At 34.7% G+C, this 24,025-nt stretch overlaps 3 protein-coding genes across 3 annotated transcripts; 1 reads left to right on the top strand and 2 right to left on the bottom strand.

Annotated features, from left to right (window-relative positions):
* Positions 1-2,473: 2,473 nt before the first annotated feature.
* LOC110805597 (endoglucanase) lies at positions 2,474-9,611 on the top strand. The gene is made up of 8 exons (XM_022011217.2): positions 2,474-2,766; positions 3,920-4,132; positions 5,787-5,987; positions 6,988-7,065; positions 7,705-7,857; positions 8,188-8,296; positions 8,407-8,573; positions 8,977-9,611. The coding sequence occupies exons 1-8, from the start codon at positions 2,527-2,529 to the stop codon at positions 9,376-9,378; spliced, it is 1,563 nt and encodes a 520-aa protein (XP_021866909.1). The 5' UTR covers positions 2,474-2,526; the 3' UTR covers positions 9,379-9,611.
* Positions 9,612-10,350: 739 nt separating this feature from the next.
* LOC110805595 (WRKY transcription factor 22) lies at positions 10,351-12,939 on the bottom strand. The gene is made up of 3 exons (XM_022011215.2): positions 12,450-12,939; positions 11,998-12,117; positions 10,351-11,084 (listed from the first exon to the last, which is right to left on the bottom strand). Exons 1-3 carry the CDS (start codon positions 12,821-12,823, stop codon positions 10,658-10,660), a joined length of 921 nt encoding a protein of 306 aa, XP_021866907.2. The 5' UTR covers positions 12,824-12,939; the 3' UTR covers positions 10,351-10,657.
* Positions 12,940-16,054: 3,115 nt separating this feature from the next.
* LOC110805590 (G-patch domain-containing protein 1) lies at positions 16,055-23,817 on the bottom strand. Its single transcript, XM_022011211.2, has 11 exons — positions 23,611-23,817; positions 23,385-23,469; positions 23,203-23,282; positions 22,678-22,702; positions 22,489-22,573; positions 22,319-22,385; positions 21,486-21,573; positions 17,701-17,879; positions 16,878-17,105; positions 16,678-16,794; positions 16,055-16,457 (listed from the first exon to the last, which is right to left on the bottom strand). The coding sequence occupies exons 1-11, from the start codon at positions 23,686-23,688 to the stop codon at positions 16,392-16,394; spliced, it is 1,098 nt and encodes a 365-aa protein (XP_021866903.1). The 5' UTR covers positions 23,689-23,817; the 3' UTR covers positions 16,055-16,391.
* Positions 23,818-24,025: the final 208 nt, after the last annotated feature.

Below are 24,025 nucleotides of genomic sequence, written 5' to 3'. Positions count from 1 at the left end.
ATACTGTTTCTCGGTCGTCTGCTGAGGCAGAATATCGATCGATGGCAGCTCTGACGTGTGAGTTGAAGTGGTTGAAACAACTACTACGCGACTTGGGGGTGACACACGACCAAGGCATGAGGATGTATTGCGACAGTCAGTCTGCGTTGCATATTGCACAGAATCCGGTGTTCCATGAAAGGACAAAACACATCGAGTCAGATTGTCATTTCATTCGAGATGCAATCAAGGAAGGGATCATCAGTCCGTCGTACGTGTCGACGAAGGTTCAGTTAGCAGATATCTTCACCAAAGCGTTGGGGAAGGCGCAATTTGAGTTTTTTTTGAACAAGATGGGCATTCGAGATCTACATGCTCCACCTTGAGGGGGGATGTTAAGATATGTTAAGATATTAGATATTATTCTGTGAATATTCTGTAGAGTCCTAACTATGGTAAGTTACCTAATGTGTACCTAGGGTTTAGGTAACTGAGTTGTACTATATATACGTGTGTTATTAATGAGAATGATACGAGATTACACAATATTTGACAAAATACGTCAGCTAATCTAAAATTATCGGCTAAAGAATCTTACGTAGTTACGTTTAGAAGAGCTATTATCTATCTTGCCACTTTCGTTAATTCATCATTGCCCCCTCACTCCAAAAAAGCAAGGGAAATCCTAGAAATTCATAATGGAGTAAAAAAGAAATGATAGCATTATTCCTAGATAGATCTTCAAGTTGAACAAAGGAAATTAAAGGGATAGGCCGGTGAATTTGTAGAGTAAACCGGCCACCTAGATAAATTGCTAGTGCTTATGCGCCATAAGTAGAGATGGCAATGGATCCTTGACATTGTACAGATTCGGTGGATCAAGATCTGTTTTACAAGATCCGAAACTTCAAATTTTGGAACCTGTGGATCTGGATCCGAATCCAAATTCATTTATGACAGATAGGATCTGAATCCCGTTTTTCAGATTCAGATCCGGTCCAGATCCTTCCCATGGATCCGTTTTAAAATGAAATTTTATTTTTAATAAAAAAATATGTATAAAATAATATGAATTTTAATTTTTTCATAATTTTGATATTTATTTTCTGTATTTCCATTAGAATATTATTTGTATTATAGGGTGAATGAATTATTATTTTATTTTACTTTTGTAAAAAAAGTAGCATAAAAATAATATTTTTTGAAGGGAAAAAAATTACATGTGGATCCAGATCCTACCCGCGGATCCGCTGGATTCAAAAATTTTGGATCCGCAAATCCGGATCTGGATCCATGTGTGGAAAACGGATCTGGATCTAGTAGGATGCGGTCCAGACCTACCCATTGCCATCACTAGCCATAAGTAGTAGCGAACTAGCGATTAGTAGCCAATTACCCTCATACGTAACTCTTCTGGCTCATTCTAAGCTTGGTCAACTACCCTTATATTGTAATGACTAATGAACATTAGACCTGGTTATTAGAAATGGTAGCTCAATGGGTATAGGGCCTGGATCATGTTAATAGAGCTCTTATTGGGTAAGACTCTTATTGGACATGGCCTTTATTGGACAGTGTCAATATAAGGCCAAACTTATAACACAATAATTTTGAAAACTAAAATAGTTATGATGTGAAAAATTATATGGATAGCTTCATATTCACTTGTATTTGCACACAACTTTTTTTTTCTTTTCCATTTTTCCTTGTTCGTTTATTGATCCGTCCACTATCGGCCCGCTATTGACCTGCAACCCGTTTTGACCAGCCAATTATCGACCCTCTAAAAGTAACCCTTTCATTACCCGATCCCCTTTTAACCTGCACCGATCCTGAGCCTATCCGTCCAATAATAAGGTCTAATGAACACATAAGTATATAATACATAACAATTAATCTCCTATCATGTCATTTACTTAACTGTTAGACCAATCCTACATGCTCAAATATATTAGATGCGTAGTAGGAGATTGATGACATGGCACATGGCCGGTCTTAACTCGTTATTTTCCTTATGGATGATGGTCTTAATCATTTTAACAAAAGTGCTTGGAGAACCATATGCCAGTACGTTAGAAAATGAAAGTTTAAGCTAAATCAATCAGTAATTCAATTAATCAAGATATTATGCGTATCAAAACTTCTTAAACTTTCGTTAAACTTCCATACACATATTACGTACGTAGTACGAATGATATTATGATGCCATACCTAATATGCATGTTTGATATAACGACAGATCGAGAACAATTATATGGAATCTCACCATTTCAGAGTGTGACTTATTATAGTTCCCATGCATTTCCCAATTCTTCACGTAACGTTCACATGTTATATGACTTCATCATTTCATAATTATTTACGACTTCAGGGTAAAAGAAAAAAAACTTTATCTTGCACCTTTGAAAAGCTTTTCAAGACCGGTTAATTAGAGACGAACTTACATGTGTCGTAATTATCATGCATGGTATATATATATATATACGGTCCTAGCACAATCCTATAAATAAATGTTGGTATTGGTAACCTATCAATTAGAAGAGTCATATGACTAAGTTCATGATGAGGTTAATTGTAGTTTTCTTTTGTGCTTTAGCTTGTTTTGTAAAGCTAAGTAAGGGGGGAGATGATAAGTTATACAATTTGCAAGCTAATAATTATGATTACAAAGATGCATTAAGCAAAGCGATCTTATTCTTTGAAGGGCAACGGTCGGGTAAGTTGCCGGCGAGCCAAAGGGTAAAGTGGCGTGGAGATTCTGCCCTAACTGATGGAAGGCCTGATAATGTGCGTTATACATACACTTTGTACTTGCATGTACTCCTATATTATTCCCTTCATTATTTCTTATTATGCAAAAGTTTTTAAGATATGTTGTCAAACATTGCATTGACTATAAAAACTGACATGCATGTTATAACGTATCGATATTTTTAATTAATGGTCTTTTGAGCTATCATAGGGCGAATTGACGTTCTCAAATATATCTTGTTATTAAATTTTGTTAATAAGTAGCAAAACTCGTATTAGGATATTCTTATACTCCCTCCGTCGCTCCGTCCTTGATATTCGCACCAATTTGACCGGTGCGGGGTTTAAGGTACTTGAATTGACTTTTTAATTTAATGGATAATTGATAGTGGGGTATTTTTTTTAATATAGTTATTGGAAATGTGTAAGGGGTGAGAAGTAGTGAGTGTGGGGTGTGAATTTTTAAATCATTTTTTGAGAGAGTATGGGTGAAGGTGGGTTAGTAGGTAAGTGTTAGAAATAATATAATATTGATAAAAAAATTCATTTATAGAAGCGGTGCAAGTATTAAGGAACGACTCGAAAAGAAAAGCGGTGCAAGTATTAAGGAACGAAATGAGTAGTTATGTTATTCGCCAAATTTCTTAGTGATGGACGGGGTCATGGGGGTCCAACACCCGAACGTTTTTCAACATAAAATTTGAAGCATAATAAGATGTAGTAGTTGGAAATTTGGAATAATATATAGGTGTTATATTGGTATATTTCGTAGTAAAATTAGTTGTACATGCAAGTCACAATTTAAGAATTGAAGTTCTACTAGTAGTAGTATTATGCAATATTCATAAAGTAACGAGCGAGGTTATAATACCATACCTAGCTATGATTAAAAAAAAAAAAAAAAAAAAAAAACTTCATCTCTTTCAAAATATTTGCAACATGCATTTTGCTTTTTGCACTATTCATAAAATCTACTTTTTTTATTTTTGATGATCTATACTTTAGAAAAATCGTACTCATTCGAGATCTTGTTAGATTCTTTTAATGAATTTGTGAATATCAATTTTTTATAACTTCATTTACCGATAATTAACTACTCCGTAAAAAGAAACGGATGAAGTACTTATTTATCCTAGAATTGAAAGGTAATTATCTATTTTAATTTAATTGTTATTAAATTAATTGGCAGGTAAACTTGGTGGGAGGATACTATGATGCAGGGGACAATGTGAAGTTTGGGTGGCCAATGTCATTTACGACAGCCTTGTTAAGTTGGACAGCAATTGAATATAAATCAGAGATCTCTTCAGCCAAACAACTTGATTACCTTCTCCAAGCCATCCGTTGGGGTTCCGATTTCATCATAAAATCTCACACCTCTTCCAATACCCTCTACACACAGGCATGCATCTTCAATTCACCTTTTTATAATTGTTTTTTATTTTCTTAATGAAACATATATTTACTCGATAAAGTATGAAGTAAATAGTTGTTACGTACAATCTTCACGACCTTCATGCTTGCGTCCGGTTGAACAAATGATTGCTGCAATAGTATGTTTTAGGTGCTGCACTAGCTAGTCGTTAGATGTTAATTACTCCCTCCGTCCCGAAATACTTGACCTGTTTTCCTTATCGGGTCGTCCCTTAATACTTGACCTGTTTCTAAAAATGAAAATATTCTAACAATATTATATTATTTCTCACTCCACCCCTATTAACCCACCTACCCCTACACCATACAAAAAATAATTAAAAATTCAACTCCTACTCTCTCCCAACCCCACCTCTTAACTCATTTCCCATTAACTACATTAAAATAATACCCCAATATCAACTACTACCTATTAAATTAAATAAGTCAATTCAAGTCCCTTAAACTCTGTGCCGGTCAAACCGGATCGAGTATTCCGAGACGGAAAGAGTAGTTGTTAATTTAATTAAATGATGGTTGTCAAATACATGGTTTATAAGTACGTGTTAATTAAGGAGCCAATGTAAATATGTGATCGATGAAAAGAAAAAGATATGAGAATGAAAAAGATTATAAGATCGAGAGACTTCGATGTGACATGGAGTGCGATAGAGATTAATCACTTGCAATAAAAATAATAGGATAATTTGTTTTTTACCACCAAAATAACAAAATCTTATATTTGACCATCTAAAAAAATATAAAACTTATTTTTTACCACTTAAAAAATATAAAACTTATTTTTTACCACCTAAAAAAAATATAAAACTTATTTTTACCACCTGAAAATGAAAATTAAATGAAATCATTAATGTGAGGAGCCACAACAACAGTAATGTCTCTAATATATTCTCTTATTCCACGATTTCATCTATTCAACATCATTTCCCTTCCCACAATTTGGATTATACACTCGGGTGCACAATGCTCATTGTGCAGCCTGATGAACATTTACTGAGCATCTATTGAACAAGAAGAATGGTTTCAATGTACATGTACAAGTGGAATATTTGAACTATATGTTCTTTGGATTTGAATTATATGTTCATTTACTATGTTCTTTGAACAATATGTTCATCTAAAAATAGGGTGCACAATGAGCATTTTGCACCCGGGTGCATACAATATATTTTCTCCCTTCCCATGCTTCCTTCTCTTCCATGAATTTACTTAATTTTTCCTCACATAAATTCACAAAATGGACAAAGTTCAATAGTAGTAAAATGAGAAGGGTGAAAGAGTTAAAGAAAATTATAGAAGGTTGTAAAATTTTGGGAGAAAATTGAATTAGTGGGCCTCAATAACAGTTAATCTATTTTCTCATTTTTCAGATGGTAAAAACAAATTTTAATTTTTTAGGTGGTAAAAAGTAATTTTTTGATTTTTTTAGGTAGTAAAATACAATATTTTGATTTTTTTTGAGGTGATAAAAAATAATTTAATTAAAATTGTTGCGTTACTTTGGAACTTTAATCTCACTAACGAAAAAAGTATAGCAATTAAAAGAGGACTAATTACGTTATACACTTATACCTCTAAAAGTTAAGGTTTTTATTCTTGTTGTGGTGACTTTAAGCACGCAGGTAGGAGATGGAAACGCTGATCATCAATGTTGGGAACGCCCTGAAGACATGGACACACCAAGAACACTCTACAAGATCACTTCTTCATCCCCTGGAACTGAAGCCGCCGCCGATGCCTCAGCTGCCATGGCTTCTGCATCGATCGCGTTCAAAGGGCTTAATTCCAACTATTCTTCTAAGCTATTAAAACATGCACAATCAGTAAGAAACGCCACATAAACTACACTTAACTAATTCCATTTCCATAGGATTTTTTGCCAAAAAGGACCTTTTATAAACGGTTTTTTGCGAGAAAGGACCTTTTATGACGAAATTGGTGAAATGGGACCTAAAACATAAATTTTTTTGTTGATTGGGACCTTTTACCGATTTTTTGGAGTTGACCCAAGATTCCGGCAAGGACTTTGGCACGTGGCAAACGGAGAGTGCTACGTGTCCATTTAATGATTAAAAAATAAAAAATAAATTTGCCCAAAATAAAAAAAATATTTTGCCTAAAAAAAAAAATTATCGATTTTTTTTTTTTGCCCCAAATAGAATTTCTCTTTTTATGCCCCAATTTTGCGAAGAACCCTAATTTTTTCGAAGCAAAATTAGAACAATTGAGGAGGAATTTGAGGGGAAAAAATAGCAAACCTCATTCGTGTGGCTATGAATAACAATTCGTGGCAGACAATTTCAGTGACGAACTTTAAGGCAATTGGGATTTTGGAGGTAGATTTGGAGCAAAAAAAAATCGATTTGGGGCAAAAAAAAAAAAAATCGATTTGGGGCAAAAAAAAAAAAATCGATTTGGGGCCAAAAAATCAATTTCGATTTGGGGCAAAAAAAAATATCGATTTGGGGTAAAAAAAAATTCGATTAATTTTTTTTTTTGGGGATTTTTTTTTTTTTTTGGGGCAATTTTTTTTTTTTTTTTAATCATTAAATGGACAGGTGGCCTTCTCCGGTTGCCACGTGTCAAAGTCGTTGCCGGAATCTTGGGTCAACTCCAAGAAACCGGTAAAGGGTCCCAATCAACAAAAAAATTTATGTTTTAGGTCCCATTTCACCAATTTCGTCATAAAAGGTCCTTTCTCGCAAAAAAACGTTTATAAAAGGTCATTTTTGACAAAAAACCCATTTCCATGTAGATGAATAAAATCACGACTACTCGATCGTTAGGACTACTAATTAAGTTGTATAAACTGTTATGTTTCAGCTCTTTAACTTTGCAGACAAGTATAGAGGATCTTATTCAGCTTCTTGCCCTTTTTACTGCTCTTATTCTGGTTATCAGGTAAATTTAACTAACACCTTAGTATAGTGTTACGAAGGGTCTGTTTGGCATCACTGTCAACTAGTTTTCAGTTTTTTGTTTTATAAATTTGAAAGCAATTCCTGAACTAAATTATTCATAGCCTTAATTAATTAACGAAAATGATAAAGGTCGCAACATGCGACCTTTAAGCTGTGTCACAATGATGATGTGGCATGCTTATATGTCATGATTTAAATTGGAAATTAAAATATTTAACTTATATTTTTTATTATACATGTTATAAAAAAAGGTAGGAAAATCTTAATATTCTATTTTTTTCCTTTTTTATATCGGCTACCTTATTTACATATTTTCATAGTAGAAATATTGAATTAATAGTAAAAATATTATAATGACGTGTAACCTACGTGGCGCTTATATGTACCAATTAAACTGCGACACGTAAGATTGCGACAACTAAATGTTGTCGCAACTTGCGACCTTTATCATCGTCCATTAATTAATTAATGATCTTGTTGATTTTGAAAGTGACAAAGAAAAACGGGAAACTACCATCTGCATATAATGACAAATGACAATAGTGTTACTAAATCCAATACTATAGTCAGTACTATTTTGGCCTTTATTAAATATAACTTCTGTAATTTGTACGTGAAGGATGAACTTCTATGGGCTGCAGCATGGCTGTACAAGGCAACTGGGAAAAGCAAATACTTGAACTATGTTTCCAGCAATAAAGGATGGAGTCAGTCAGTTTCCGAATTCAGTTGGGATAACAAGTATGCTGGGGTTCAAGTTTTACTAGCCAAGGTACGTACCAAAATTATAAACATCCCCCATGTGGATCACAATTTTATGAGGACGCAATAAAAGATGTGTGCATATGACATGGCACTGCTATGTCATGTCACTTGCCAAGTAATTGTGACACATGGAGATATGTCACGGAATGCCTTGGAGTTTTAATATGCAGATTGGGATTGATACCGAGCTAAGATTGGTGGCCTAGTCGGCCTCGAGCTTTTTTTTATGATTATTTTTTATAAGGAAAGAAAAGCCAGGTTAAACCCTTGCAGACGTAGAATGACAAGAGCTTCAATTCCTTTGCTCATGAGTTACGCGTATGCACTTTTGTTTCAGGAATTTTTAGGAGGTAGGCAGATGCTGAGTGATTATAAAAGCAAAGCAGACTCGTTTGTATGTTCGATTGTGCCTGGAAGTGGTTCTGCTCAGTTTCAAACTACTCCTGGTACATGCACATAAATTTCTTGTAACAAAAAATTGAATTTTAATTAAATATTGTTTAATTTCCTTCTAATTTGTTTTTATGTTTTTATTATTATTTTTTATGAACTTCAGGTGGACTTCTATTTGTTAGAGATACAGCAAATTTGCAATATGTAACAAGTGCATCAATGATAATCTCTATCTATGCTAAAGCTCTAAAAAAAGCTCATGTCTCTGGTGTCCAATGCGGCTCAGTTAATCTATCTCTTTCTAAGATCAAGGCATTCACAAAATCACAGGTTCATATACTTCTCAATTTAATTATCGTTTAAGTTTTTGCAAGTAAAAGTTTTGACAAAATACTTCTCGCGTAAAATAGTAAAACCGACAAGTACTCATCGTAAATAGAATATATTAATATTATAAACGAATATTTGATAGTTCATATTTGTACGTTCATATTTTAAACGACAAATACTGTGATTCATAGAGTGACGGAATTCTCCATTTGTTATATATTTCCAACAAACTACTTGCACCTTTTCCCTCATTCTTATACAAAATTTAAGGACCCTCCTAGAAAGGGTTTTGCCCCTTTAACCCTAGGGCCCCAACTTGCATATATGCACTTTTGATAGATTGCAATATCGAATCTCAATTGTGGTCCTATATAATATTCCCTTTTTTTTTTTTTTTTTGTAGGTGGATTATATTCTAGGAGATAACCCTATGAAAATGTCATACATGGTGGGTTTTGGAAACAAGTTCCCACAACAAGTGCACCACAGAGGAGCTTCAATCCCATCCATTAAAGCCCATCCAGCTAAAGTAGGCTGCAACCAGGGATACTCAAATTGGTACAATAACAACAACCCGAATCCAAACGTACATGTCGGAGCCATTGTCGGAGGTCCGGATGCAAATGATGGGTTCAAGGATGTGAGATCAGACCATACCCATTTAGAGCCTACTACCTACTTGAATGCTGCGGGTTTGGGTTTGTTGGCTGATATGCTTTCCGGTACTCATGCCGCGGAATCTTCCAAGTTGAGCTTCATGTGGAAGGTTATAAATGAGACCTTTGAATTGGCCAACATAATGTAATCATGTCCTACATCATTATAAATTGATGAAATTGGCATCAAGCATATATGAATAGTATAATTTAAATTAAATAAATTTGAAGGTTCTATACTTTTATGGGTCGGTTGCATGCATTTTAATTTTTAAGGTGTTACGTTGTACTAATAGCTAGTAGTACAATATAGCAATAACGTAGATGAATTATTGTATCTTGAAAGATGGAAAAAATATCTTACTAGAGTAATGCCTTTAAATTTGTCTTTTGTTATATACCTCCAGCTAGGGAAACGATAAATCCAAGGAAGAATTCACTTCTTCCAAGGAAATCAACTTTGAAAAAATGTGGATTTTCTTGGACGAAATAAAAAATTTCTTGGATTTATCACCTCCCCTCCAGCTAGTATTACACCCTATTTATGTTTCTGAAAGATCTTTTACAGTTATTATTTGCACAATTATTAAGATAAAAGTAGGAAAGTTGGTTGAATATAACACAATATGGATAAAGTAAAAGAAATGTGTAAAAATGTGGGTGGGTGTAAGAAAAAGTGAATAAAAAATGATAAATATTGTGGGTAAAAAGGGTAAGGTAATAAATTTTCATGTCCAAAAATATAATAAAGCAAAATGTAAAGAATATTATGATACGAACTAAAAAGGAAAGCGTAAAGATCTTTTTGAAACGGAGGTAGTACAATCTATACCTAGTTTATAAAAAGTGAAACCATGTATGATTAGATATCCCATGTTAGCTCCTTCTATCCATTAATTTGATTTTTTTTGTTTTTTCAAACTTTCTTTTTATTTTCTGATGTATCTTACAGCTTCGGCACTTCTTCCACTTCATCTTCCTCATTCAACATCAATTAAACATTTAATTCGTATAATCATTCAAACTTAAACTCTTCCAATTCAAGTGTTTTTTCTTTAACGCTCAATATCAATTTACCATTTCATTTATATTTTTTTTCAACCTTCAAATTTCACCCTTGTTTAAATTATGTTATACATTCCCACTAAAAACACAAATCTCAATAAAATTAGAGCTTTAAAAGACGGTTAAACAACCACTATATAACCGCCCGTTCAGATAGAGCTAGCAAATTACATAGTAGATGTTCACAAAATTAATCACATTGATCAATAATGAAAGTTCCCTGGTCATTCCTCCTAACAAAGACCATGACTTCATATTAACACTACTCGTAATTCTATCTACAACACCATATTTTATGACTTATAAAACATCATTTGAATTAAACACATAAATTAAAATGATAATTAGCCACAAAAGCTAAGACTAAGCATAATAGTCCATGTTTAATCCTTCTAAGTAGTCTAACCCTGCAAAAAAATCATCCTCGTTATACACCCTACTTCCCATACAATTCACACCTTCTCCACCTACATATTCTGCACAACAATGTCTACCATCCTCGTTACCGCGGACTAAAACTCGATCATCTTTATTATTAGTCGTTGATGATTCGGAGGATATAGACCTCATCAAGATGTTTTGTGACTCGTTTTTGGTGGCAATTTTGGTGGTAGAAGAATTATTATTAAACCTTCGAGCAGAACGGCCAGCTTGAGAATGGCGACGAGTTGGATAAGGATGTGAATGTTCTTCCATGTATGTTATTAGGAATAATTCTGGGTCACTTATGCTCTGCTCCACTTGTTTTCTTGCCAAACACCCTCCTGGATAGCTGCATCTATAATAGCTCCTGATTTTTCAAAGCAATCACAAAAATGTCAAAATCACTCGTGGTTTGGAGTTTTTAATACTTAATATTTCTACTTTTTTTAGCTACTTGTTCATAACCCTAAGGAGTACCGAGTACACTTAACTATTTCAACTTCCTTTTAGAAACACATGCATTAGAAAATGGGGTAAGTATGACTTGTTAGGAAGTGGAAATTTACATGGTGTTTGGTTGACATTGAAATATGTGAGATGGGAGAAATGCGTGAAATGGGATAATAAAAAAAAATGTGAACTGTCTTAGGAATGTGGACTTTCCGTAGATTTCTAGGAAGAGTGATCGTCTTGTGCCAACTAAACAATTTTAAGCAATTTCCGAAGAATTTTACAAGGAAAATAACTTCCCTTGAACTGGGAAGTTTAATTCTTATGTGAACCAAACAAGTAATCCTTACTTAGGGATTGAATTTTAATTTATTTTATTATTTAAATGTTTGTCTTAATTTGCTTCATTACTAAAATACCATGTGGATAACAACCTTACTCTCCCACAAAACATTTGTTATACCACCTTTGTCTTTCTTGATTAATTTCATTCAACTTAATTCAATTCTTAATAAAACACTTTTACTATGTTCTGTAATACACAAAGCATACAATAAGGGACGGGGGAGTAATATATAAAAAGTGTTTCGTAAGAAATCACACACGTCTCGTAGAACCCCTATTGCACAAACAATCTGCCATGTTATGATGTCATCCAATTAATAAACACTACTATTGTGTAAGATTACGATATTAATTAGGAAGGGACAAATCAGGACATCAATCGAACCACGACTAGCCAATTGAATAACAAAAAGTGGACGAATGCAACAAAATTTGTAGTTTGGTGTGAAAAGAGTTTGAAAGGGAATCGATGGGAAAGAATGTACCTTGGATATGGAGAACCTTTGATAACTTTTTCTCCATACTTCCTCCAATTCCATTTATCAGACATAACACGATCCCCTCCTGCTTGTTGAACCACCTTCACAATCTTGTGTTTGTTTTTCCTGTCCAATCACAATAATTCATTAAACAACATATAAATTAAATTAACAACCAAAATTAGTTAGTTCACTACAAAAATTTGTATCTTTTATGACAACCTAATAACGACGGGTAAAAATCTACCCAATAAAAACGGGAACAACCGTCGCAAATGTCTTTTACGACGGGTTAATGACGGGATTTTTCATTAACGACGGCCCCTTTTATGACGGGTTCACGACGGAAATCAACAATTATTCGCCTTTAACGACGGGATTTTCCGTCGTGAATAGTACAATTTCGTGTAGTGGTTATTTAAACTAATTATATATAAAAACTTAATTATATAACAAACCTTCTTTTCAATATGGATGCTCGAGTACTATTAGCACACGAAACATCGACCGCCTTCTTTTTCGGCTCATCCGTTGAACTACTATTGTACACGTCAAAGTTCGTCATGGAACTATCGACGATATTTTTGGGGGAGCTCGAACTAGAAGAAATTCCATGATTAAGTGGCTCATTTTCTTCGACGATGAACGTCGAGTTTTCATGGCCTAATTGGTAGTTGTAGTCATCAAGGTCTAACGAAGACGATTCGAACCAAGTGTCGTAACAAGGTGATGACATGGTGTTGTTGTTTTTACTAGTAGTGATTGATCTTCCTTTGACAATGGCTTGCAAATCCCAGTCACTTGCTATATCAAAGCTAAACTCACTCATCATTTTTTGTTATTGATTGGAATTTTCAAAACTATTTTTTGCATTAATTTCTGAAAGGGAATTGAAAAGTGGACTTTGGTGATGAGGAATAATAATGATGATGATGATATTGGATAAGAGGGTTGAGGAAATGGATTGAGGGATTTATAGGGTGGGAATCTGGCAGAGAAATGGTATCCGGGTTTTGAATTTTGATTAAAATAATGGGTTGACTTGGTAAAATTGTCAAAGAGTTTGATTTTATTTTTGTTTTCTTTAATAATGGCAACGTAGTTTTTGAGTGTTTGACTTGTGTCCCATGGCCTATGGGCCATGTCACAATATTAGCAATTGTACAAGCCCAAAATTATTGTTAATACTCCTTCCTTCCCTAAAAGATTGTCCCGTTGTAATATTTTGGTCAAATTTGAAAACTTTAACAATTAATTCTCATTAGCCTATAAGAAATAACAATATAGTACTCCCTCCGTTTCTTTTTGATGTATCCATTTGGAATCTGGTGTGGTTTTTAAGAAAATTGAAATATTGATTTGTAAGGGTATAAGTGTAATGATTGGGTGTAAAAGAAATGATTGGGTGTAAGAGATTATAATAAATAAAGGAGTGAGAAAATAATAAAGAATTAAGGTAAGAGAGAGGAGTGATAATGATGGGTGATAAAGGAGGTGAGAGAGTGGGTATATGGGGAATGAAAAAGAATTAAATATTATGGGTGGGGAAAATTAGGTGGGAATATGGGTAGAATCTTTAGGTATTTTGGTAATTAGATAGAAATGTAAGGGTATTTTAGGATAAAATATATGTCCAAAAATAGAATAGATTCTAAATGGATACAACAATATGAAACACTTAAAATGGAAACGGATACAACAAAAAGAAACGGAGGGAGTAATATGGAGTCTTGTTTGATTCGTTTTTGAAATATCAACTTTTTAGAACTTATAAACGTATGGAGTTAGAGATATTTACATTTTAAATCTTATCTTGAAAACCTAAGTAAAATAGAACAATCTTTTAGAGACGGAGTTAATAATACAATAGTTCTTATTAATTCTTCCTATTTAAAAAAAAAAGGTACAAATTAATTCTAGATTGATTACCCTTGTGAGGTTCATGTCAACGGTCAAGTCTTTGATATACAGCCAATAAATTGGGTTTTCATGACTATAGGTCTGCAGTCACACTAGTATCAAAGTATACATGAGTGATTGGAATTTTGGTAGGGTGAATTTATCCTTAGGTTGAAGGTGATTGGAGGAAAGTATGGAGTAAGACTCTTGGGATAATACAGTATAATATTACAACAAAACTGGCGATATATGGATTTGAAAATCTAAGACTCGATCATTTCTCCATCCAAATCAAATCATGTTATACAAGAGAGATAAACTCCCCCTTAAGTCCTTAACTAGTAATGTTCCGGAATAGAGGCAAAGCCGGGCTACTTTGTGAATGATGTAGGGAGCTCGATCAGTTGATATGAAGTATAATTTTTGTTTAACATGAACAAAAGTAATAACATTTAGAACAAATAAATAGTATTAGTAACATAAATCCCCTTATGATTGAGAGGGGCCATGACATATTTAACCAATAACAGGGCATCACCCCTGTTTTAGAAGGTGTCGTGGTAATCTCGGATCAAATATATGATTATACGAAGTACGTATTATTGCCTTTGTAGATCTCTTAATCGAATTCCTCATAATCGAATTCCTCGGTTCTTCCTCTTCCATCACTAACTTTACATGAGTCCTTGTTTGTCTAAAAATATCAAATGATAGAAATTTCACTACAAAACCTAAGAGTAGACGAGCTAAAATGTTTGTCTAAAAATATCAAATGATATTAACTTGTCAAACAAGTTGGAATATGTAATATTGATAGTTTATCCCTAATCTATAGTCATTGAAATAGGGGTCAGCTAATGTTGGCGCTTCTCAATCATGCAAGTTGAACAATAGAGTGGTACATGCTGAGTCGGATAAGTCGGTAACCGTGTTGAAAAAAATGACAGACAAAATCCCAAATTGGCCAATAATGTGAGATAACAAACAAAAGGGCAAACTAGATTAATTAGGGAAAATATAATAAAAATAGGTTCAAAAGGAATAAAAGGACCAGCCCCCTTTGCCACGGCTAATACGACATTTTGAATGTTGTTGAGGTTGAGTGAATTGAGAATGAGTGATCTCCCACAACCTATCAAAAGTATGGCTTACCTATTACCATGTTGGATGGACAAGTATTGAACCTAGCTAAAATATTGTCTTTGGTCATGAACATGTAATACCCTTCTAGAAGTGAAGCTTGGTTTCTAATACAGGTTCAATGTAGTAACAACTGTTCATATCTCTATCATTCACCCGTCTGTAAAATTACACTTATATGCAAGATGAAAATTGTATGTCAAGTTGGCAACTACTTATAGTTATAAAGACTGCAGAGCAGATTTGATCCGATCTAACGTTTTGTATAAACTATAAGGCAGTCTTGCACAAGAAAACGCATTGATGTCATATTAGTTAAGCAGTGGAACAAATTAGTTAAGTACCGAAACCAATTAGTTAAATAATGAACCAATTAGTTAAGCAATAGAAGAGGTCTTTTCGATAAGACAGTCTTACACAAAAATCGCCGAACATTTTGGTGACCATAGTTAATACTTTCCCATGTACGCCAAAGCATTAGCAAGTTTTAAAACCATAGACCTTCACCATAAACGTGGAAAGATTACTAAAATGGGACTAGAGAGAATAAATTTGGCTTAACCCCGCAGAGTGGTTCCAAATTTGCATTTCGCATTACCTTTTTTTTTTTTTTGACATAAGCTTATACAAGCAATTAAGGTAAATTACAAAACGACAAACATAAAATAGAAGCTGCCTTTGCAAGCTTGTGCGCCTGATGAACTCTCTGCCTATCGACCTTGTTAATACAGCACCATAGAAAGGTCTTTCCAATTCTTTGGATTTCCGCAAGCGTCCAGATGAGGTGGATATCCGTAACCTCCATCGATCTCAGTAAATCGACCAAACGTAGAGAATCGGTAAAAATTGTGACTCTGAAGGGAGAAATCTAGTATATACATGAAGGGAGAAATCTAGTAAAACATACGTAGTATTTAACATAATAACTTTACAGAAAAAGAATGCAGCGTTTTTTTCCTGATTGTGCTTAATATTAAGCAATTACATGAGGCAATTACAACAATATGAATTTTTTAGAAGAATAAAAGCAAAAAAACAAAAGGCCAAAATTGATACTACTCGAAGTAGAAACTGATACAATAAACATCCTTATTCCTTCGTACAGAAAGCATGCTATGATTTTGATACAAACAAATAAACAAGCTCATTAGGTTGCTTTCCCGCGAAAAGAATTACATTCTCATTTGTGAAAAACATGACGCCTAACACCTATTAGCAATACCTTTAAAATAAGAATAAATATAACCTCACAGCCGACTGCAGCTTTGCAGTAGTATTCGAGGCTTGCACGGCTATAGTAGAAGATTTGCATCTGATCTGCAATGTACATATCGTTACATTCACGACACATCTGCAAAATTTTACCTTCTCTTCGAAGATAAGGTCACTCTCTTTCCCGCCACACAAAACTTTGAATTTCCTTCGAGCTGCAGCCAACAGGATATTTATTAGAGTGTAGTTTCGGAATTTCTTCTTGTTTTATCTCCCTTTTGGGGGGGGGAGGTTGAAACATAAGTGTTACAGCTACAAGTTCTACTTCAGGATTTTAAGTTTTTTCGTTTCCTTTTCCCTCAACAAGTATAAAACAAACAATAGACATACTAATAAATTTATAATAACGTACTTGTATTATTTATAATAACATACCTTTTGTCTTAGAAAAGAAAGAGCATCTGCTTTAGAAGAGAAACTTGAGAAAATTGTAGCAGAATGTTGATCTATCGCGGATTTCAGCTCTTTGAGCTTCAAATTTTTACCAGGCACCTGCAATAAGCAACTAGTTAGCTTCTCAACAAACAACAGACTTGCTTAAAGTCTTGTTAATACGGAGTATAAGGATAACAAACCTGACGAAGCAACTGGCGGCACAACTTTTTCAGCTTCACTTTTGGCTCTTTACCACTGTCAGTTTCAGGCATCTCATCGTGTTCTTCTCCCTCTTCAGAACCAGCACTCGCAGAATCTTCATCATCGCTATCACCAAAGGTTGTCTTTTTCCCTCCAAAGTGAACACCAGCAACTTTCCTAGGCCTATCTTTCATACCAAGACCTTGTTTCCCAGTTGTTTTTTTATCCTGGAATTAACCAGATCTCAATCAAAACCAATTTACAATTTTTCAGCTTTTGTCTAGCTTTAACAGCTTATCAATTGTCAGTAAAACACGTCCACAAGAAGAAACAATATCCATCATTGATAGTTTGGTCAAGAAGTACTGGGAATTAATCATAACTAATTGACAAAGCATGTCTCAAGCATATTATGGTCGTTAATGGGAATACATTACTTTCTCCTAGGCGGTTTATACTGCCACTGAGTAAGAATGCTTGTAACTAGACCTCTGGACATCCCCTGTGCAAAAGTATCAGAAAATCCATTTCTTATCTAATCCAACGAAAAAGATTGACTTTCGATTTAACATTTGAACCAAAAAATCAGGTACAAATGCAACGTATCAGTTTCGCTACATTTGCAAATAATTTTAGATTGTTCTTATAAGCTTCTCAAAAATACCCATATTGATTCAAGTAAATGAAGCATGAAGTCGAGAGTAAATTGTACAATCATGCACCACACAGGTACAAAGGATCACTATTTACTATTCTTGCTGCTCTTTGTTTTTAGGGGTATAAAGGGATCATATGCCAAACAATTAGAAGATCATTACTCACTTGGCAAAGATTGTACAGATTCTCTTGATCTTCTTCAAGAAAACCGATCTTTTTGTTAGACATAGAAGCCTCATCAGCAGCAGCCTTCCTCTTTTTAGATTTGGCTCCAAGAAAGCCCCCGATAACAAAACCATTTTTATAGCCCCACCACTCTGGTGGATATTCTATAATCTCCATAACTGCAGATAAACATAAAATATGTAGGCATTAGCCAGAGACAAAAAACATAAGTTTGACAGTTTGTAGCAGAATAAATTCTTAATTGCCAAAAGTGAAATATGTGCCATCCTTCCAGCAACAGCCTCCTCCGCAAAAGTATTATCCAACAACATAATTTAATTTGCATCTCATCAGTCGCGACACAACATCTAGTAACATGGCGCATACTCTTCAATATACTACCTCCGTTTCAAAATTATCTTTACACTTTCTGTTTTAGTCCGTTTCATAATGTTCTTTACAATTTGCTTTATTTTATTTTTGGACATAAAAATTTACTACCTTACCCTTTTTACCCCCACAATATTTACAATTTTCTACCTACTTTTTCTTACTTTATTCATTTATTTCTTACACCCACCCACCTTTTTACATATTTCTCTTACTTTATCCATATTTTATCATATTCAACCAACTTTTCTATTTTTGTCTTAAAATTTGTGCAAATAGTAACCGTAAAGATCTTTATGAAACGGAGGTAGTATTAGTTTTTCCAGTGGCTTATATTTGGCGGCTTGGGGGGAAGGGGAGTAGATCTTTGTCCTCCTGTTATGACCACTAATCATTTGGCGGGTTAGGGGAAGAGAAGTGGATCTTTGTCCTCCCGTCATGACCAATATCAACTCTACAAAAGGCCTTTTTAGGTTTAGAGTCACCTAAAGCATAGCGATTAAAACACCCTAGTCTTGGCTTGGAAATCATGCATAGGCCTAGGGCTGAAGTACATGGAACTTTGGGTACCTTAGCCTTGCAGCTCAGGGAAGGCCACAGCCAGGCTAGCATACAACTGATGAATAAATTCTGAAAAGGCACAGGTGTCATCAGCGAATTTCCAGCACCAAATCTTGGTACTTCCATATCTCGGACAAAATAACCATATTATCTAGGATTATAAAGGCCCAGAAAAAAACAGCAAAATAAGCGGTTTTAAAGGCATTCTAACAAGCTCCTTAATCTCATTAAATAATCGGTTTCAGCTTGCATGTTTGATATTATTATTGAACACATCCTTCATGACTATGTTTCCTCTTCCTTTGAACAAACTCCATCATTCAATAAGTATACCAAGCTAACTAAGGCCCTCAAATAATGATCTGTAGACATTCAAACTCTGCAACCTTAACAAATCAAGCTGAAATAAACCTCAGAATTTAAACAGAGTAGTTACCTTACGTACCTTAATAGGTCAATAGTACAGTGACCATTATGGTAAAATGAGTAATGAAACAGCTATCATTATCGGACCCATTTGATTACTTCCAAAGTTCCACTCCTTCCCCAGTCATCAAAACACACAGTTTTACTTTAAAGGTTCAGTTTGTTACTTCGTTCTGATCAGGGTTACCTGATTTGTGGTTTGCTTCGGTACGGGGTACGAGTTCGGGTTCGCGATTCGCAGGTTGGCTAGTTTTAGGTTCGCAAGAGGGGTTTGAAACTCTTTTTTTCCAGGATTTATAAAACAAATTGTTCAAGATTTTATTTTAATACTCATACATTCATACTCAAATAACATGTTATTTCATTCCCAAATAAAAGCCCCAACATATATTTTCTTCTCTTGACCTTCAATAGCTATAACTAGGGTTTTGGATTCAGCATGACAATACCAACGATTTGGTTCGCGAACCACAGGGAATTGGGTCGCTGGAGAACCCGATTCGGTACGGGCGAACTGGTTCGAGATTCGCAGGGGGTACCCGCGAATCTGGTAACACTGGTTCTGATTCTCATAAACTACTCTTGCTTGGCTGTCTGCGACTACTAATCCTTCTTACTCATCTAACTATCATTATAACTTCAACTGAGCCAAGATTCTTTCATTTGACTTCAATACAAAGCATTTTGTGGCTAGTCGCTAGATTCATAAGTAGTGAGACGGTTAACTTCAACAGGAGTTTCTTCACAAGTATTCCTTCCCCCTCATTGTCATTTCTCTCTTACACCTCAGTTCCCAAGTTCCCTCCAATTTCAAGGAAACCATACTGAAAAATGGTAACTGATACTGAGTGATATTTATTTCTCCCTTACTTCTACCAATCATACCTATTGTTGAATTCTATTGAAAGCTAGCTGCAAATGTCAGAAAGTTGGAGATGCATGAAATGGCATGCATTCGGAAGGGGCTAGATACTTACTGGCAGTTTAATTTTGACCTGGAAGAGAGGAGGGGGGCGGGGGGAGGAGGAATTGAAAAGTTAAAGGAACAAACGATAATCATTGATGACACCTTTATTTTTAATCTCCAAATAAGATTCCAAGAAGCTGCTCAAGAAAACCATTAAGGATGAGTTGATAGACTTTTGCAGGTACTTAGCCCATTGCACCAAGAAGTCTAGTTATTATTTTAAGAGGGCTAGCAAAGCTTGGTTGTTTTGGGATTTCAGCTCAGTAACTATCCTAGCACATGCTCTAAGCTAGCTCACGCCACTCCACTTCTATGATTGTAATCATCAGCTGGGAACCTCAAATAAAATCCAAGACTGTATTCGCTTTCCGCCACTGCTTGAGTTAGCTTTTGAAGCTCATTTTAACAAAAATGTCTTGACAGCTGATAAGTGAATAATACTAAAACAGAGCCCTGCATTTAGCCCAGCTTGTTTCTCCAACTAGAACCAAAAATCAATAGAATAACCTTCATGTTAGGCATTCGCTCATAGATGAGATCTCAAATCAGAGTATCAGGCAGATTTACATTCTCCTGGATTTTTGCATATTTTGGAATTCTCTTCCTAAGGCATCAACTCAATGTGGTCACTTTTGCACTCTGGACAAACTTTATCTAAGAAGTAGCACAGCATTTTAGCTCGATATTCTAAAAAGCATAATATACTACTGATACCGAATATCAGCAGCGGGTAGCCAGGCTATGATCGAAGATACTGTGACTAAAGGTTGAAGAAAATATTCAATTCATACGATGAGGAACAAGCTAATACATCAGGATCCAATTCATCAAAAAGACCACAACCAGCATCCGGCATTTGTGCTGATTTTGCAATATAAATAAATCATTACTGAAATCACTCCAACTAATAAGACTAGCTTTAAGATGTTCACTCGACTTCAAATACCAAGAGTCCAAGACAAGACATAAGTTATGGTCCTTTATAAGCTGTAATAGCTCTAACTCATGGAGTTCAGTACGAAGTACAAAAAACCCTATACATCTTAAAACAGCTAAATAGTTCAGCTTGTCTTTCCAATATATATTTGTGGTTTTCAATTCCTGCAGGCTCTTAAAATGTTAATGTTACGTTGTTACATCTCATACTATATGAGGAGAGATTAGAAAGACAACCTCTCATGCATATTTTACTTAATGCACACTACACACTAGACCACAAACATCGGGATGATTCACAAATTGATGTCCCTAAAAGTCATAAGGCAGTGAATAAAACTATCCTACTCCTCTCTTTACTTACAACATTCAGCATAGAAAATACTCAGAGATAAACAATTAAACGAACCTCCAGTCCTGGTGTCCTACTTTGTTAAAAACTCATGAAAAGTTAGAGCATCTGATGTTATACATACTTGATTCAGGAATCAGGTTCAAACATTACCTTCAGCTTCGTAGTGGAGACCATCAGAAACCTTTGTCTCTAATTCTTCATCTTCTGAGGGGATTGTTGGTTTATCAATCTTCTTCACCTGAGTGCACAATTTCCAATTACAAAAAAATGAGATGAACATATAAGTCAAAGAAATAAGGCTACATCAAAGTATCAACATCAGATTTGGATATGAGTACAAAATAAAGTACAATAATACCTTAAAGAATAGGAATAAGAGTTCAAAAAATTCAATTGGATCAGCATGTTCAACATACAGCACCTTTAATTTACAGAAATAAATGGATGTGGACAAGTATTTCATCTTGAAATTCACTTAATTTATCTCAGTAAAAGATTTCTTTATCACAATCCCCGTGCTACTCTGAACTGGACTCCATGGGTTTGAAGTTCAAAAAATATTGGAATTTAGAATAAAGATAAAAATCTTGATGGATCAATACTGGACTTCACCAAAAAAAAATACATGGGGAAGAATAAGAGAGAAAAAAAGGGAAGAATTTCAAGGTAGGAATCTGAACTTATTGGCTGGAATCTGGTGGTAAGGTACTAAGGTGCTACCAAACAGAATAACCATCTTATAGGTACTTACAGGTTTTTATTTTCTAAATTATTTTCATAAATACTTAATTACTTACTGATAAACCCACATTTAAGTACAGAAGTATAACCGAACGCATAAGTTATGCTTAGTTATTCTCATTCCAGCTTCATAGAGTTCAAACAAGCTGCAAATTTTGTGCCAGTACCTATATGTACTTTTATTTATTTATTGGAAAATAACACCACATTTAGCAAGGAGCAGATGACAGTATGACACTCACAAGTATTCCTTCAAGATCCTGAGCAGAGTAGGTTTGAACTAACTTTCCTCTTTCCCTCTTCTTATACCTGAACATTCATTAAAAACTTCACATGGTATCAAGAATCCTTGGAACAACAAAATTTGAATCCAAAAATAACTGCAAACACCACCACCCCATAAAGTTCATACCTTCCTTGTGGTCGAGTAACCTTTACTGGTTTCGCTGTCTCAACAGCTTCAGAAGTCTCAGTACTTGCATTATCGTCTTCTTTAGCTGTTACGAGCATAATGGTCAAGCCAAATTCAACACAATATTAACAAGCAAACAACAATTTAATTTAAATATACGGACTACAGTACTCTCCGAGTTGCTAGTACCTTCAACATTGATCTCTGCTGATTGCTGCAAGTTGACGCAAATATAAAGGTTGTGAGAAAATAAGCTATGACAACAGAGAGAGATGAAACTTCGAAAAAAAGGAACACTCCCTTACAATATGGAAAACAATGCAATGGGAAGTTTATAACGATGATTGATGCAAAACAAATATATCTAATTCAAAAACCGTTGAATTCTAATTTTTTGGAAGGATCACACACAAAGAAGGATGACAATGAAGACACCACATCTATTAATTGTGATTTATCCAAATAATCTAGTAAGAAAATTCCACAATAGGACAACTCCTAAATATTTGGACCAAAAGTTCATGTATATTGCAGTAACTTCTTCATAAAATGTGTGAAAATTTTCAATAGAGCAAACTAACAAAGGAGTTAAATAAGCTAAAGAATTGCAAAAGGTCCAAATGAATAATATAGACATGATCAAATCAAAAAAAATTACAAACTACAGTTAGATTTGCTTAATTTAACAAAGCTTAAACAGAAGTGTAAGCTTACCACCACTTTCAATTTTTTTAGAATGTTGTCGAATTGAGTGGTATCAAATGCCCATTGATTAGGCTTCTCAAGTCCAATACCTATTCACATTTCACATAATTTCACCAATTAAACAACCAACTTTTTCATAAAATATCCAAAAATAAAAAACAAAAGATGAAAAAAAGGAGAGGGATAATAACCAGTAGTATCCTGTTTGTTTTCAACTCTGATGTAACCTTTGATCCCTTGCTTGTCTTTTCCAATTCCTTCGCCTTCTTCCCAACCCTAAATTCAGCAGGTAAAATTATGAAATTAAAATATATTATCTTCCTATTGAACGGAAAACCCTAGAAATCGAAGTTCCGGTAATATTGAAATTTTGAACGGATTGAAGAAAGGCGTAAGAGGATAGAGAAAGTAGAGTACCATTTGCTTCATGAGGCGGAAGGCGGCGGATTGTCGGTCGATGCCGACATAGCGTACGGGGGCTTTGGGAGCAGCCATGTTCGGTTTGCTGGCTGCTGCTGCTCTCGGAAGAAGAAATGTGCGAGAGAGAGAGAAGGGTTTTGCGGGGGTTGGAGGTAGTTGTAAAAGGAGAGGGACTGGGGGAGAATGTTGATTATACTGTGTTTCGCGGTGTTGTATAAGAACTTGTGTGGGGTATAAATCTCACGGCTCAAAATAAAAGTACTTCAACGCCTTAAAGCCCTGTTCTTTAGAACTGAACTGAACTGAACTGAATGCTTCTGAACTGAACTAAACTGAACTGAATGCTCCTGAACTGAACTGAACTTAACTTAACTTAACAGAATATATTACCGAAATAAATAATAAATAATAA

Source organism: Spinacia oleracea, chromosome 6 (assembly GCF_020520425.1).
Source record: "Spinacia oleracea cultivar Varoflay chromosome 6, BTI_SOV_V1, whole genome shotgun sequence".
Classification (NCBI taxonomy): domain Eukaryota; kingdom Viridiplantae; phylum Streptophyta; class Magnoliopsida; order Caryophyllales; family Amaranthaceae; genus Spinacia; species Spinacia oleracea.
Note: the sequence above shows the minus strand (reverse complement) of the source record. Positions and strands in the feature narration are given on the sequence as shown.

Coding starts and splice junctions, on each gene's coding strand:
- LOC110805597 (XM_022011217.2), top strand. CDS start 2,527: ATGACTAAGTTCATGATGAGGTTAATTGTAGTTTTCTTTTGTGCTTTA. Junction 2,767..3,919: donor CTGATGGAAGGCCTGATAAT/GTGCGTTATACA, acceptor ATTAATTGGCAG/GTAAACTTGGTGGGAGGATA. Junction 8,574..8,976: donor AGGCATTCACAAAATCACAG/GTTCATATACTT, acceptor TTTTTTTTGTAG/GTGGATTATATTCTAGGAGA.
- LOC110805590 (XM_022011211.2), bottom strand. CDS start 23,688: ATGGCTGCTCCCAAAGCCCCCGTACGCTATGTCGGCATCGACCGACAA. Junction 22,574..22,677: donor AGCAGAGATCAATGTTGAAG/GTACTAGCAACT, acceptor TGCTCGTAACAG/CTAAAGAAGACGATAATGCA. Junction 16,458..16,677: donor TTTCTTTTCTAAGACAAAAG/GTATGTTATTAT, acceptor TGTTGGCTGCAG/CTCGAAGGAAATTCAAAGTT.
- LOC110805595 (XM_022011215.2), bottom strand. CDS start 12,823: ATGATGAGTGAGTTTAGCTTTGATATAGCAAGTGACTGGGATTTGCAA. Junction 12,118..12,449: donor GCATCCATATTGAAAAGAAG/GTTTGTTATATA, acceptor GTGATTGGACAG/GAAAAACAAACACAAGATTG. Junction 11,085..11,997: donor AAAGGTTCTCCATATCCAAG/GTACATTCTTTC, acceptor TTGAAAAATCAG/GAGCTATTATAGATGCAGCT.